The sequence below is a fragment of the Vespula pensylvanica genome, chromosome 2, assembly GCF_014466175.1.
Source record: "Vespula pensylvanica isolate Volc-1 chromosome 2, ASM1446617v1, whole genome shotgun sequence".
Taxonomy (NCBI): domain Eukaryota; kingdom Metazoa; phylum Arthropoda; class Insecta; order Hymenoptera; family Vespidae; genus Vespula; species Vespula pensylvanica.
The window spans coordinates 3,923,600-3,937,546 of NC_057686.1; the positions used below are offsets into that span (position 1 = coordinate 3,923,600).

The following is a 13,947-nucleotide window of genomic DNA, read 5'->3' on the forward strand; positions in this document are numbered from 1 at the left end:
TATACACACGCACGTAAATATACATACGTGCGCGCACACGTGCAGAGTTAAACGCGTGTTCCAAGAGAGAACACGCGCTCTCCCAATGCGACGTCCGCATAATTTTACAACTGATCGTGAGTACGCGCTCTCCTAATGGATAAACAAATAAGGATGCTTCCGAGAAAGCATCGGAGAGTCCTCGAAGGTGAAAAAGAAAAAAAAGAGAAAAAGAGAAAAAGAAAGAGAGACAAAGATAGAGAGAGATAGAGAGACACAGAAGAGAGAGAGAGAGAGAGAGAGAGAGAGAGAGAGAGAGAGAGAGAGAGAACGGCAAAGTTCCCCTCTCTTTCTTGAATGACGTTCAACGAAGAAAGAGGGGGAAAGGTGTCTGTTGGGAGGGAGGTTTGAGACGAGGAGAAAGGGGGGTGGCATAAGTTCGAAGGAGAGAGAAAGAGAGAAGGAAGAGGTGGGGGCACCCATTCATGCTTTGCCTCTAGCTTAAGAGTCCAGTTCACCGCACGACATACCTTCGTGTAGCCCGTCAGCGGCATCCTACTCTCTCGTCGAACTCTCGTATTCGAGTTTAAGCTCTCGAGTCAGAGATTGGAAGGCGTATCGGTTTTATTGGTGCGATTTTCTTTTTCTCATTTCGACTTTTCGATAAACATTCGTCTTATTGACTTTTGACATGCTCGTTTTCGAATGACGTATGTATAACGGACAAGAGAAAGTGTGAGGGGGAGGAGGAGGAGGTGGAGGAGGAGGAGGTTTCTTTTAAAAAGAGCGAAATTACACTTTCAAGGGTATCCGTTGAATTGAACATACTCTTGAAGAATCTTGTATAATAATAAGAATAATAACAGTAATAATAATAATAATAATAATAATAATAATAACAACAACAACAGCAACAACAACAATAAAATAGTTATAATAGCAGGAATAATAATAGTAATAATCATAATAGTAAAAATAGTAATAATAATAACAACAAGAATAATAGCTAGAGTGCGTGGGTTTGGTGGTAGTGCCGCGACAGGACGACACGAAGTTTGATTATTATCGTACCGGCTTTCTAAGAGTCTTTAAAAAAAGAAGTGGATAGAAGAGGATTTAATCTACTTGGAATTCTTATATGTTCATTTTGGAATGTAAGTAAAAGAAAAAGGAAGAAGAGAGAGAGAGAGAGAGAGAGAGAGAGAGAGAGAGAGAGAGAGAGAGAGAGAGAGAGACAGACAGACAGACAGACAGAGACAGAGAGAGAAAAGAAAAGGAAAAAAACAAGAAAAAGAAAGGTCGCAGTGGGTCACCGTTGCATGTCCTATGGTAACTTAGACTATGTACGTGCCGAGTGTAAACCGCACGTAGAATCGAGGGGACAAGAGGGACAAACTCGTCGTAAGACACGAGAAGGTGGAGGTGGAGAAGGTGGAGGTGAAGGTGGAGGTGGTTGTGGAGAATGGAGACTCTCTTGTTGTATCTCGTGGCAATCGCCGGGATCGTTCGTAAGAGCCAAGGTAGCCTATTGGGTGTTGGCCTCGATGAAGCCGGCGAAGAGTTCCTCAACGAGTACCTGTCGCTCGATGAAAGCAGATACCTCGCCGAATTGCAGGAGTTTCAGGACGCAGCGATCGAGATTGATCTTATCGGAAGCAAGAGGCATCGGCAGCCTCACCAGGAGCCTAGGGTGCTCTATCAGATCGGGGTAAGTTTCTATGTCAAATTTTTCTCAGATATGTTTCGAAAGATCAAAATCGTTGGATCGATCGATCAGAGATAATGATTTCGTTTTAACAATTATGCGCGCGTGTGTGGTATGTTTTTTTTTTCTTTTACTTTTAATAAACTTTTTCATTCTGTTTCATTCGTTAATAAATATATTTGTTCTGCTAATATTTTGCATGTACTCGTTGCAATGATTAGATAAACAATTGTTACGATAACAGGGATCAAGTTATAGCGTTCTGTTCATACTAATTTTTACTTCTCTTATTACGCTTAATGTATGCGAACATATATCGTATTTAATGATCAAAACCATCCAGGTTAACCTTCTGTAAAAAGATCTTTCTTGTAAAAGTTTGTAATAGACGCGGTTAATATCTCTTGCACGTGCATTGTTCATGCGAAAAGATCGATGAAGTAAGCTATAACTTATCTTGTAAGATATCACAACTACAACGCAAAGCTACAACTTTGCTATACGCTATCCGATACGTATCTATCGAGATTCGCAACTCTTATATATGTATATATACATATGGGTATAGATACATATGAAGTAACGCGAGAGAATGAGCATACTCGTCGATTCTCAGGAAAAACGATGAAAGATACGGAACGAAGAAAGAATAATCTATAATAATAACTCTGCGTTAATAATTCTTTTCTTTCCACGCAACTGTTATTATCTGTTACTACTAAGAAAACATATTTAATAATTGTGACACATACGTACAATAACGTGCCTGCCGTTTCTCCGATCTGATTGATTTCTCGATCACGATCGAGCACCACCAGTTCATGATTAAATATTATCAAAAAGAAGATTTTTCAAATCTTAAAACGGTAATAGATAAAGCTAAAAATTAAGCTTTAAAGCTCTTTAAATAAGATCAAAAAGAAATACGAAATAAAAGAAATAAAATCAATCTACGTGTTTACAAATCAAACGATCCTTCCATTTTCATTTATTAGAATATAAAGAAAAGATACAGACTAATTTCTTAAGAAAAGAGAAAAGAAAAGAAGAAAAACAAAAACGAAAAGAAAAACATCAGATACGTTCGCGAAAGGACACGATTTCCTTTCAATGGGGTGAACAACACTCGAATGACAAACGACGTATCTCTTTCTCTCTCTCTCTCTCTTTCTCTCTTTTTAGAACGACGAACTTTCTCGAGGCCTCGATAACTCGAGGCACGATGTGACATTCCGGGGATACGAGGCTAAATTACCCGCTTTACGGTCGCGAGGAGGAAGGGGAGCATGGTGGTGTGCGGAGGAGGGAAGGGGGTAAAAACTTAGCCGCGAGCAAAGAGTGGCGCCCACTCGGCGTTCGAACCTGTTGCCCGTCCTCGTCGTCGTCGTTGTCTTCGTTGTCTTCGTTGTCGTCGTCGTTGTCTTCGTTGTCGTCATCGTTGTCGTCGTTGTCGTTGTTCTTGGCTCCTTCACTGACTCTACGTACGCACCTGGGTATTACGCGTCTCCTCTTCATCCTCCGTAATTCTCTCTCTCTCCCTTCCTCTCTTTATTTCATTGCACCTACGCTATTCGTGCGTATACTCTTTCACGCACACGTTCGTTCGATTAAGAGTGGAATTAATTGGTGTTAAGTGAAAGAGACCTCTGTGCGTATACGTGTAATGAGAAAAAGAAGGAAAAAATGAAAATAAGAGAGAGGGAGAGAGACAGAGAGAGAGGGGAGAGAGAAAGGTGTATTCGTTCACGAGTACCTGCTCCATTCATAACGAACTCGTATGAGTATAGAAAGAAAGAAAGAGATAGAAGGAGAGATAGTTTCTTCTTGTTATTTTCAAACAGCTTCCGAAGGAATGTCACCTTTGCTGTCGATCTCGGTGACGTGTTTTTCTTCGACGACGACGACGACGACGACGACGACGACGACGACGACGACGACGAGAAATACGTTCTGTCTTTCTTTTTCTTTACTCGATAGCCTCGAGAAAAGAGAGAGAACGAGAGAGAGGGAGAGGGGGGGAGAGAAGGACGTAGAGGGACAGAGTCGGCTCGTTTTCTCTTCGAAACGATCGCGCCCCTACCCTTTCGCGATCGTTCTGTTGTGTTGTCTTGTGTTGCATTGCGTATATAGCGAGAGAGAGAGAGAGAGAGAGAGAGAGAGAGAGAGAGAGAGAGAGAGAGGGAGAGGGGAGAGAAAGAGAGAGAAATACACGCGCTCTTGAGTAATCGTCGAGCGAGTATAAACGATTAACTTACGAGCTACGGCTTGGCTTTAACGAGTAGTGGACGGGACAATGGGTATTGTCGATAGACTCGATGACGATACCATCATTCGCTCGGCTTTTCTTTACTCGAGTTCCTTCGTGACACGTTCGTTTTGATTCTTTCAGTCATTTTATTTTTTTTTTATTTAGCTTCTTTCTTTCTCTCTCTCTCTTTCTCTCTCTTTAATTTTCTTTTAATATATTAACTTTTATAATTATATTACAATGTATTTACAAATGTATAATATACACGATAAAAAATTGATATATCTAAATATAAATATATATACATATATACATATATGAAAATCAAATATGTATATATGAATATATACAGATATCGCAGTCATAGTACAAAATCAGTAACGTGACCACACTCCTCCTTTGTATTTATAAAGTCATATACATACAGACATGTGATTTTTCCATTTATTTCACTTATGTATTTTGTTTTATGGTGTTTTGTTTCATCTGGATTATTCAGGCGAGGGCAGTACACATCCCAATTTACTGCAATTTCTAGCACCCGAGAGAAGTTCATTTAGGTGATCTCTCTTTTTTTTTCTCGTTGTAAGAGCGATAACCGGGAATTATAGTTACTTAACAGTGCGGTGCGTAGAGCGAATTAAATACGAAACGAGTCGTGAAAACGGCCGGTCTGCGTGTATATATTGTTGACTACTCCGTTGTTGCACGCTACTAGACATAACGAGGCTTTCCGTTAGCGGAGTCACGTTCGCACACTACTCCCGTCCCGTTTCATCGCGTCAATTAAACCATTTTCCTTTTTTCTTTTATCTTTTTCCTTTTTCTTCTCTTTTCTTTTTCCTTCTTTTCCCGCGTACAACTTTCGAAGCGATAGAATGTACGCTAGCGGAATTTCAACCTTCGTTTTATTCATTCGAAGAATATCGAAAGAAAGAAAAGAAGTCGTATCTATTTCCTATGCGAACTGGCGCCAAAATATTTCGCTTGCTCGATGTTGGAATTTTCAGTAATTTTTGTTTCCAATAATAAAAATAATAATAATGATAAAAATAATAACATCTAAATAAACAATTACATGGTCAATAGATTGACACTGATAATAAATAACGCATAGAATTTTTAATCAAAATTCTTCTTTACTTAAATATAAAACATTGCAAATTGCAACATTACTTATCAAATAATTCAATGATTCTTTTATATCGTTTTCTCAAGAAAGAAAGAAATATAAATAAATAAACATAGAAAAAAAAGGAGAAAGAGAAAAAGAAAGAAAGAAAGAAGAAAAAAAGAAACGAACGTCCCGCGTTTGACGGCTATTCTATCCAACTCTGGAAGGAGAGAGAAAAGGAGATCTCTTTGCTCTCTCCCTCTTTCTTTTGGGTCATGCGTGAAAGAAAGAGAGAAAGAGAGAGAGAGAGAGAGAGGAGAGAGAGAGAGAGAAAGAGAGAGAGAGAGAGAGAGAGAGACGTATACGAAGGAGAACTCAAAGAGGATCATGCCCTGTCTCCGTCGTTCTCGGTCATCCGTGGTGTATGCGTAGCCGAGTGCCAGGTGTCATGTTCATTGCGGTCGTGAGAGAAGCGAGAGACGCGTGAGAACTTCCGGGTGGGTTCGCGAGCTTCTTCCGGTCCTTCTATTATCCCATTTTAGTTTACCGCCACCGTTTCGATGCGTCCTCCGGTATATTTCTCCTCCTCCTTTCTCCCCACTACCTCCCACCCTCTACCCCACCCGACTTCACCTCATTTTACCCTCCTCGCCCTACCCTTCCTACTCTTCTCTTTCAAAGGAGACGCCTGTTTTTCGTTTCCTGAGGAAAAAAGAAAAAGAATAAGAAAGAGAAGGACGGGGAGGGTTGACAGAGGAAGGAAGAAGAGTCTCTTCTTTGAGAGGAAAAAGGAAAAGAGGCAACTAGCGTAACGTCGTTTTAACGTTCAACGATGACGATGATAGGATAGAGAAGATTACGTTCGTTCGATCTTTCCTTGTTCGTCTTAGTCGTCGTCGTCGTCGTCGTCGTCTTAGTCGTTGTCGGTTACCTCTAACCCACTTTTCTTCTCCGTTCGATCGACTCGACTTCCGGTCGGATCGTTCGAGTCTCCGTTAGTATAGAACATTATTTTGTGTTCGCAATGGATTTACTATTTCTTAGATCTTCCAAGTTCAAAATTTGATTGAAATTAGCAATAAGCCGATTCGCAATTGACAACGTCGTTATTTCAATATTTTCTCACCTACCTGTGATACGTAACGATATATTTATGTAAATATATTCCTATTTACAATAATATCTTCATTATTTCAATATTTTAATACCTAACTCTAACAACATATCAATATCAATGTGTGTATTTATATCGAGTATTTTACAATTTGAATAAGTACATCGATATAGGAACTCACTGAAAGGAACTGCAATGTTCATGAGTCAGGCTCGATATAGAGTGACAAAGGGTTGAACATTTTTTGGAGGCAAGAAAGAAGAAAAGAATAGAATTACAATAAAAATGCGAATTTTTTGGATCGAAAGAGAACTGACGTTTCGTGGTCGAAACGAGCAGCAGGAAGAAGAGGACCAACAAGTGGGGTGGTGGTAGTGGTGGTGGTGGTGTTGTTGGCAGGATAGAGAAGAGGGAGCGGTCGAGATAAAAAGTCGAAGGAGAGATAGACGGACGTGGTAAAAAGTCGAATGCTCGGTGGTAAAACGGCGGAAGAGCGTTTCCTCGAACAGACTCGAAAGCCGAGTTATCTTCTCTCTTTCTCTCTCTTTTTCTCTTTCTATCGACAACGACGGTGGCCTAACTGCCGTGGCTCACGCACCTTCGTGCATTCGATGGGGATGTAAAACGATTTGTTAAATCATTTTCGATTATTGCTACTCGCTTAAGTATCTTTTTACTTTATCGAAGGGATTAAGCGTCAAGGAAATTCATGTTTTTAATTTTTATACGATTTCTTAAATAAATGCGAATGATTTTTTTAATATATCGATCCCATAATCGAAGGATTATTTTTTTTTCAATTTAATCAATTTTTAACATTTATACAACGTCTCAAATAAATGTGACAATTTTAAATATATTTATTTATTAAATCGAAGGATCGTCTTTTTTATTTTTTTATTTTTTTTTTGTTTCTAATGATCCTTCGAAGCAAAAACGTCAGTTCAGAGCTTAAAAGGAAAAAAACGAAGAAGTCAAGATGAATCGTAGAGAACGTAGATATACCTGCCTGCTAAGCGAATAAGATGACGAGGACGACGAAGACGAGGACGAGTGGAGACACAAAAGGGTTCACGGCGCGCCGAATTAGTCTCTCGGCGGTAGTGAAATAATGGCTGAATAGGTTTCCTCGAGAAATGGCGGAAGTCGTTCGATGAATGAGCCGGAAGACCTCACTCCGAACCTTACAATGGTGACCACCGTACGATCCCGGTATTACGGATCAAAACATCCTTACCGATTTACGATCCTTCCGCGATCTGTCTTTCTACCTGGCGACACTATTAAAACGACTCGCGAAATCGACCAATATCCACACTTCCACACAGGAAGTCAATATGTTTACCGAAGAAATATCATATATTTCTATTTTCTTTCTAACCATTTGCAAATTGTTTTTTCAGTTAATTAATACGCTCTCTCGATAAAACAAACATTGCGTCTGATGAAATATTTTGATTAACTAATCCCGCTGGGATTATTCTAAAAAAAAAAAGAATATATATATATTTTTATATTTCGATAACATTAATATATAGGTGTATATTTTTTTTCCTAACGATTTTTATATTAATTCTCTTTGTTAATTTACTAGTTAATTGGTTCGATTTCTTGACAATCTAACAGAGACGAATTGAATCGACATTCGCCAAAATGTGTATCGAAGCAGTTTAAATCATCAAAAAAAAAAAGAAAAAAAATAACAAGATGAAAAAAAATAAAAACGCAGAAAATATATAGTTTTGAGAGGAAAGAAAAGAAAGAGATGTCACAGGAGGCGACGTACCCCCGGCCGAGAAAGCGCAAAGAGCGTCTCTCGTAAGCGCTTCATTCGGAGGTTGTCAATCCGGTCAATGAGGCAATCACGTACGTCCTGTCCAGCTACGTACGTTCGTACGACGACGTTCAAGCGTGGCGCAGAGTCCCCGGGGCTCTCTCGTTAATCCGATCTCGTCGGCTTTTACTCGGTCACGATTGGTCATTGACATTGCGTCGCTCCTCGGAAATCAGGGACGTCCTCGTCGTGCCGGATAACAACACGAACTTTACACCATCATTTTTTTTTTTCACCCTTCTTATTCGTCCCTTTTGAAAAGGCTCACGGATTTAGCTGATTCAGTTTTTAACTAGCTCGAATTAAAATCGTTCGCAAAAAGAAATCCAAATCTTTCATTGTAAAGTCCAATCAAAATGATTGAACGTAATAGTATTTAATTTATCGAGTAAATGATATCAAATGAAGAAAGAGTTTGCAAAAAGAAAAAACGAAAAAAGGAAGGGAGAAAAAACGAAAAAAAAAAAAGAAAAGATCTTCGAATAAACCTTCGATAATTTTTCTTTCGTATTTTTCAACAAAATCGACTCGTGTGTACTTACATACGAGGAAACTTATCGAAAGCTTGTCTTAAAGGCGACCGGAAGTCCGTTGCCGCGAAAACACGTTCTTAGAGCTGGCGAGCACGTTTCGTTTCTAGCAGCACGAACGATCCAGAAACGGAGCCGGTCGACCCTGAGTGCTTCGTGCGTGACGAAGATCGAAGATCGACGCCGTTCGTCGAACAAATCGAATCCTTTTTTCGATCTTTTATTTCTCCTTTTCTTTTCTCTTTTCTCTTATTATTTTTTTTTTTTCAATGAAAAATAACAAACATAGACAAGAATAGGTGTGTATCTATCTATCTATATGTGAATGAAGGGTGCGCGCGTGTGCATACTCGTCTAAAAGTCGTAAAACATGTGTGTCTGACGTATGGTGTCTCGCAATAGGCGAATTGTCGGTCGGCACGTGATATCGAACTAATGTAAGAGCGCGCGATACGCACGAAACTCGCGTTGCACGTGACGGAAACAGCGGGTCCCTTTCGACGCGAATTAACATCAAGTTGATATATACATATTTTATATATATACACAAACATATATATATATATATATGCACGCGTACGTGTGTGCGTGTGTGTGCATTGGTTATATGTACATATGTACATATCGTACTTGTCCCGAGATACTTTCGAATAAACGCGCGTAGGCAGGATGTCTGATCAGTCGCGCTCTCGATCGTGCCGGGCTTTACGTAATCTTGCGATTACTCTTGCTATCCAGTTTACAATTTTTGACTTTATCTGCTACATTATATATATATATATATATATATATATATATATATATATAATGAAATTGTTCATTCATGGATTATTCTCATAATATTTATTTAATTAAATAATTATTTTCGTTCAACGTTTGTTTGTTTTTCTTTTCTAGGACAGTGAAGAAGAATTGCCAGAGTGCTCGGATCGAAGCGAAGTCTGTAGTAAAGTGGATCTCTATGGTGCACCATGGGTCGAGAGGCAATGTCGTTGTCCTGGCGGACGTGCTTGTCCTAGTAGCCTCCACGCGGATGATGGACATACGATCGTCGATAAAACTCGACAATATAAACTCTGTGAACCCGTAAAGCGTCTTCCCATTTGTCGTTATTTCAAGTGAGTCTAATTCGATCTTTTCTTTTTTCTTAATTTTTGTTCGTAAAAAATAAGACGTTTTTAGATTTGGTTCTAATTGCCTGTTAAATTTGATCGTGGTTTGATATTAATACAAATACACACACGTATGTACGTCCAATTTCGTCCAATGATTTCGATCAGATTTTTCTTATTATTATCAAATAACGTTTGATGACAATCGTTTCAGGGACATCACGTGGACGTTGGCACCAGGAGGAGGACCAGCGAACGCAACAGTTCAACGTGTACATTGTCGATGTCGACCTGGTAGTGTACCCTATCTCGTCCGAAGACAACCCCATATCTCTCCTGAGGGTAATTCCGGATTCATATATGCTTTTGCCTGTTCGCCGCAAAGCGTAAGTTATTTAAATGAATATTTTATCAATCCTTTTTCTATCGATCAAATAAATTAAATAATTAACACTCTATACCGCAAAAATTGTTGTTGTCTCTAAACATGGTATTATAACTTTTATATTTTATAAAATTTTAATGAAATATGAAACTTGTACAATTATACGTAAAAAGTATTAAGAAATGATATGAACAAATGTATATGAGAATAGAGGAGAATGTGAACAGATAAATTTTGAAAAAAAAAAAAAAAATGAAATAAGATATATATGTGAGTACATTATTTGTTATATGGCTGACAAAAAGTTAATTAATTGATCAATTAAAAGAAACTATGGAAGTAGTATCGCAATAGTAATCAAGAATAAATCAGTTGGATATTTTGTCTCGTTATAGAGGCTACGTTGCCAGCACAAGGAACCCTGCAGGCTGTTCACCGTTCGCAAAAGAAGGAGCTCACAGTTGGAAGAAGTGAACGCCTCGCCTCTTTGCCAGTGTCCCAGGGGACATCGTTGTCCTCGACGTCACACGGATCCTGGATCATTGCCGGCGAGATCTTATTCCGGCATATTGGAGATCAAAACGTATAGCGGCTATTGCGTACCTTCGCATCATCCTGAACCAGTTTACACAGTTTGAGACAAAACGAGAAAGAAAAAAGGACAACGATCTCTTTTTCTTCTTTTTTTTTTGTTTCCTTGTTTTTCTTTAACAAGATTTTTCGAAAACTTTATCTTTCGATCGTTATAATATTTTCAACGAAAAGTATTTTTCATCGAGTGAAATGATTACTCAAAAATGTTGAGATTGTATAATGCATGAAGAATAAGAGAGAAAGAGAGAGAGAGAGAGAGGGAGGGAGAGAGAAAAAGAGAGATTAATAATTACAATAATTAAGGATGAGATCTTCGAACTGTGACATGGAAAAAGTACCAGAGATTACTATCGAAGATTTTTCTAATTCTTCTTTCTTTCTTTTCTTTTTTTTTTTTTTAAAGAAAACAAAAAAGATCAAGAGGAAGAAAAAAAAGAACATAGAAAGTTCGTTCGCGGTGCGACGATTTTAAACGAAGAGAGATATTCCTTTTCACTCAAATCGCCCTTCAATTACGTTTACACGAGAAGGGCTTGTAAAGAGCTTTAAACTGTCGTGAAAAAATCTTTCTTTTTATTGTGTATGTATATCCGAGAAACGCGTCACGATGTTATTTCGTTACTATGTTTATAATATTATTGTCTATTAGTTACAGTTTGTATAGACAGAGTTATAGTTCGTTCGTTTCGATAATTATTTAGCGTCTTGTTATATACATATAGATATATATATAAATATTATATATATAGTAAATAGTATATATAACTACATGTATATGTATAATGCGTATAGATTTTGAGCCAGTATCTCCAGTAAAGAAAACGATGCGATTGGATCGCATTCGATACGATTTCGAAAAGAATTCAAGATTGATGATCGAAGGAGAAAAGCTCGGTTACCTGGAAATACTCTCGATCGTATAACATTCATAACGCGTAATTTAGTATGTTCATTTAATTATTCCTTCGTAAACATTCCATAATTTATGTTAAGTTACTCGTATTATTATTTGTATTATTTTATGATTATTTTTTATTTTAATCGAATCCTTGAAATTTTTAAATTATTATTATTATTATTATTATTATTATTATTATTATTATTATTATTATTAATTATGCGGAAAGTGGCAAGTTCCAGGAAAACAGGTTCTAATAATTAATATTAATTATCATTATTAACACTAATTATCAGCATTACTATTATTATTATCATCACCATCATCATCATCATCATTTTCATAAGTTAATTATTATTAAAAGATCATTTTAATTTGATTTTTGATATTTCGTTTTGTTAGTAATATATTCTGCTTTTTCATATTCGAAATTCGAAGGAATTCCCATTGTCACGATTATTACTATTATTACTATTATTATTAGTATTACTATTACTATTATTACACTATTACTATTACTATTACTATTATTATTAATATTATTGTATAACTATTTTATTTTTATTATTATTTGTAGATATATCAATGCGGATAAAGGTACATTTTGTGTCAGAGATCGTTCGATGATGAAAAGCCGGCTTAACATCGACGTTACTCGTGTTTGTATAATTTACGTTAATTTAATAAAGTATATCGCCTTATCTGTTAAAAAAGAAAAAAAAAGCAAAAAAGAAAAAAAAAAAAGAGTGTGACAGGATCCATCGCAAATTTTTCTATAAAAAACTTAAAATACTTTATTTAAAAAATATATATAGTGATGGTCGGTAAGGAAGAATACATGTCAAGATCGGTATTTAAAACTGTTTGGTTAAAGATCACCACGAGATGTCAGGTCATCTCAATTTTCCAACAGATTTCATCAAAGGATATATTTTCTAACAGATGGCAGGTATGGTTCAATTTTTTAAAAAGAAAAAAAAATCGTTTATTTAATTATAATTAGCTCATAAATAAAAAAAAAAAAAGATACATATTTGAACGATTAAGATCTGAAACTCTAATGATTTTATAGTCGATCGAACTTTTATCCATCAAGATAAATTTTATTTCTGTTATTAAAGTTTAATTACTCTCGTAAAGTATTATACTTTGAATAAATCAATTATAATTATTATGAGTGATTAAAATTCGTCAATGAACATAATTTATAATAATAATAATAACTAGTAATAGGAATAACAGTAATAATAATAATAATAATAATAATAATAATAATAATAATAATAATAATAATAATAATAATAAAAATAAAATTAATCCAGAATAATCAAACTTTTTCATTAAAGATTTAAAAGAGGCACTAACGTCGCGGAGAATGAAGATGTTTTGAAACTCATCGTCGTTCGCTATTTATCGTCGTGTATAAACACTTTTTCTTGACCGCAAAGTGCCGACGATCTCTCGTGCGGGCCCTCGTTAATCCGCCGGATACAAGCCTCGATATTATCCTTTAAAGAGCCGTACATTAATGGCCGCCATGTTGAAGGCATTCGTCGTTTTGTGAACTCCACAGGAAAATAATGAGGTAACGACGGTCTTTACGATACTCGTACGTGGTGCACGTATCACGCCTTCGATCGAGCTTTTTTTTTCTTTTTTTTTTTTTATAAATTTTCAACTAAGTAGTTACAAAAATGTTACTACTATATTATAAATATACATATGTTTCGTACGTAACGAAAGGTTTTCGTATTGGATAAGATGAAAGTCATAGATAATTAGAATATCTTTGATCTCTCATTTCTTGATTTTTATATTTATTTCTTCTTTTTCTTTTTGACTTGTTTGTTAATAAATAGAAGAACAAGATTATATATTTATAATTAGTAAAGTATCTTTATGAAGTATCGGAGTATATAGTTTATCAAAAGCAACTAACTATTTTGAAAAATTTGTGTTAGATTCGTGTTGTTTTTTTTAAACAACCATTAATTATCTTTAGATATCGTTAAGATTAATTGTACGATACAAATACGTTCGAATTAAAAATACCTAAAATAGTCGTGCTAAGATAAAAAAAAAATTAAAGATAAACTCTTTAACGTAATGATCACCTTGAGCTATTTCATTTTATTGATTATTTTATTTTATCGTTCTTATTATTATTACTTTTTCTTTTAAAGTTAAATAAAAGTTAAGTGAAAACTGTTAAATACGTAGCTAGTTAAAAGATTTAAAACTTGCTCCGCTAGCAACTTGAAACTCAAACGACGGTGTAGTATTATTATCTCCGTTCGATCGATCGCCAAGCTAATTAATTCTACGTTGCGTTCGTTATCGATGCACTTTTTTTATAAGCTTCCGTTTAATCAAAGCTGATCTTTTTTCTTCGAGAAAGAAAGAGAGAGAGAGAGAGAGAGAGAGAGAGAGAGAG

The 13,947-nt window shown here is 36.2% G+C and overlaps 2 protein-coding genes across 2 annotated transcripts in view; one reads left to right on the forward strand and one right to left on the reverse strand.

Annotated features, from left to right (window-relative positions):
• LOC122627251 (elongation factor-like GTPase 1) overlaps positions 1–13,947 on the reverse strand; it is a 51,643-nt gene that overhangs the window by 9,013 nt on the left and 28,683 nt on the right. The gene's annotated exons all lie outside the window — the stretch shown is intronic.
• Positions 1,210–10,878, forward strand: LOC122627257 (protein giant-lens). Its single transcript, XM_043808281.1, has 4 exons — positions 1,210–1,687; positions 9,422–9,642; positions 9,851–10,022; positions 10,417–10,878. Exons 1-4 carry the CDS (start codon positions 1,442–1,444, stop codon positions 10,657–10,659), a joined length of 882 nt encoding a protein of 293 aa, XP_043664216.1. The 5' UTR covers positions 1,210–1,441; the 3' UTR covers positions 10,660–10,878.

Coding starts and splice junctions, on each gene's coding strand:
- LOC122627257 (XM_043808281.1), top strand. CDS start 1,442: ATGGAGACTCTCTTGTTGTATCTCGTGGCAATCGCCGGGATCGTTCGT. Junction 1,688..9,421: donor GGGTGCTCTATCAGATCGGG/GTAAGTTTCTAT, acceptor TTTCTTTTCTAG/GACAGTGAAGAAGAATTGCC. Junction 9,643..9,850: donor CCCATTTGTCGTTATTTCAA/GTGAGTCTAATT, acceptor CAATCGTTTCAG/GGACATCACGTGGACGTTGG.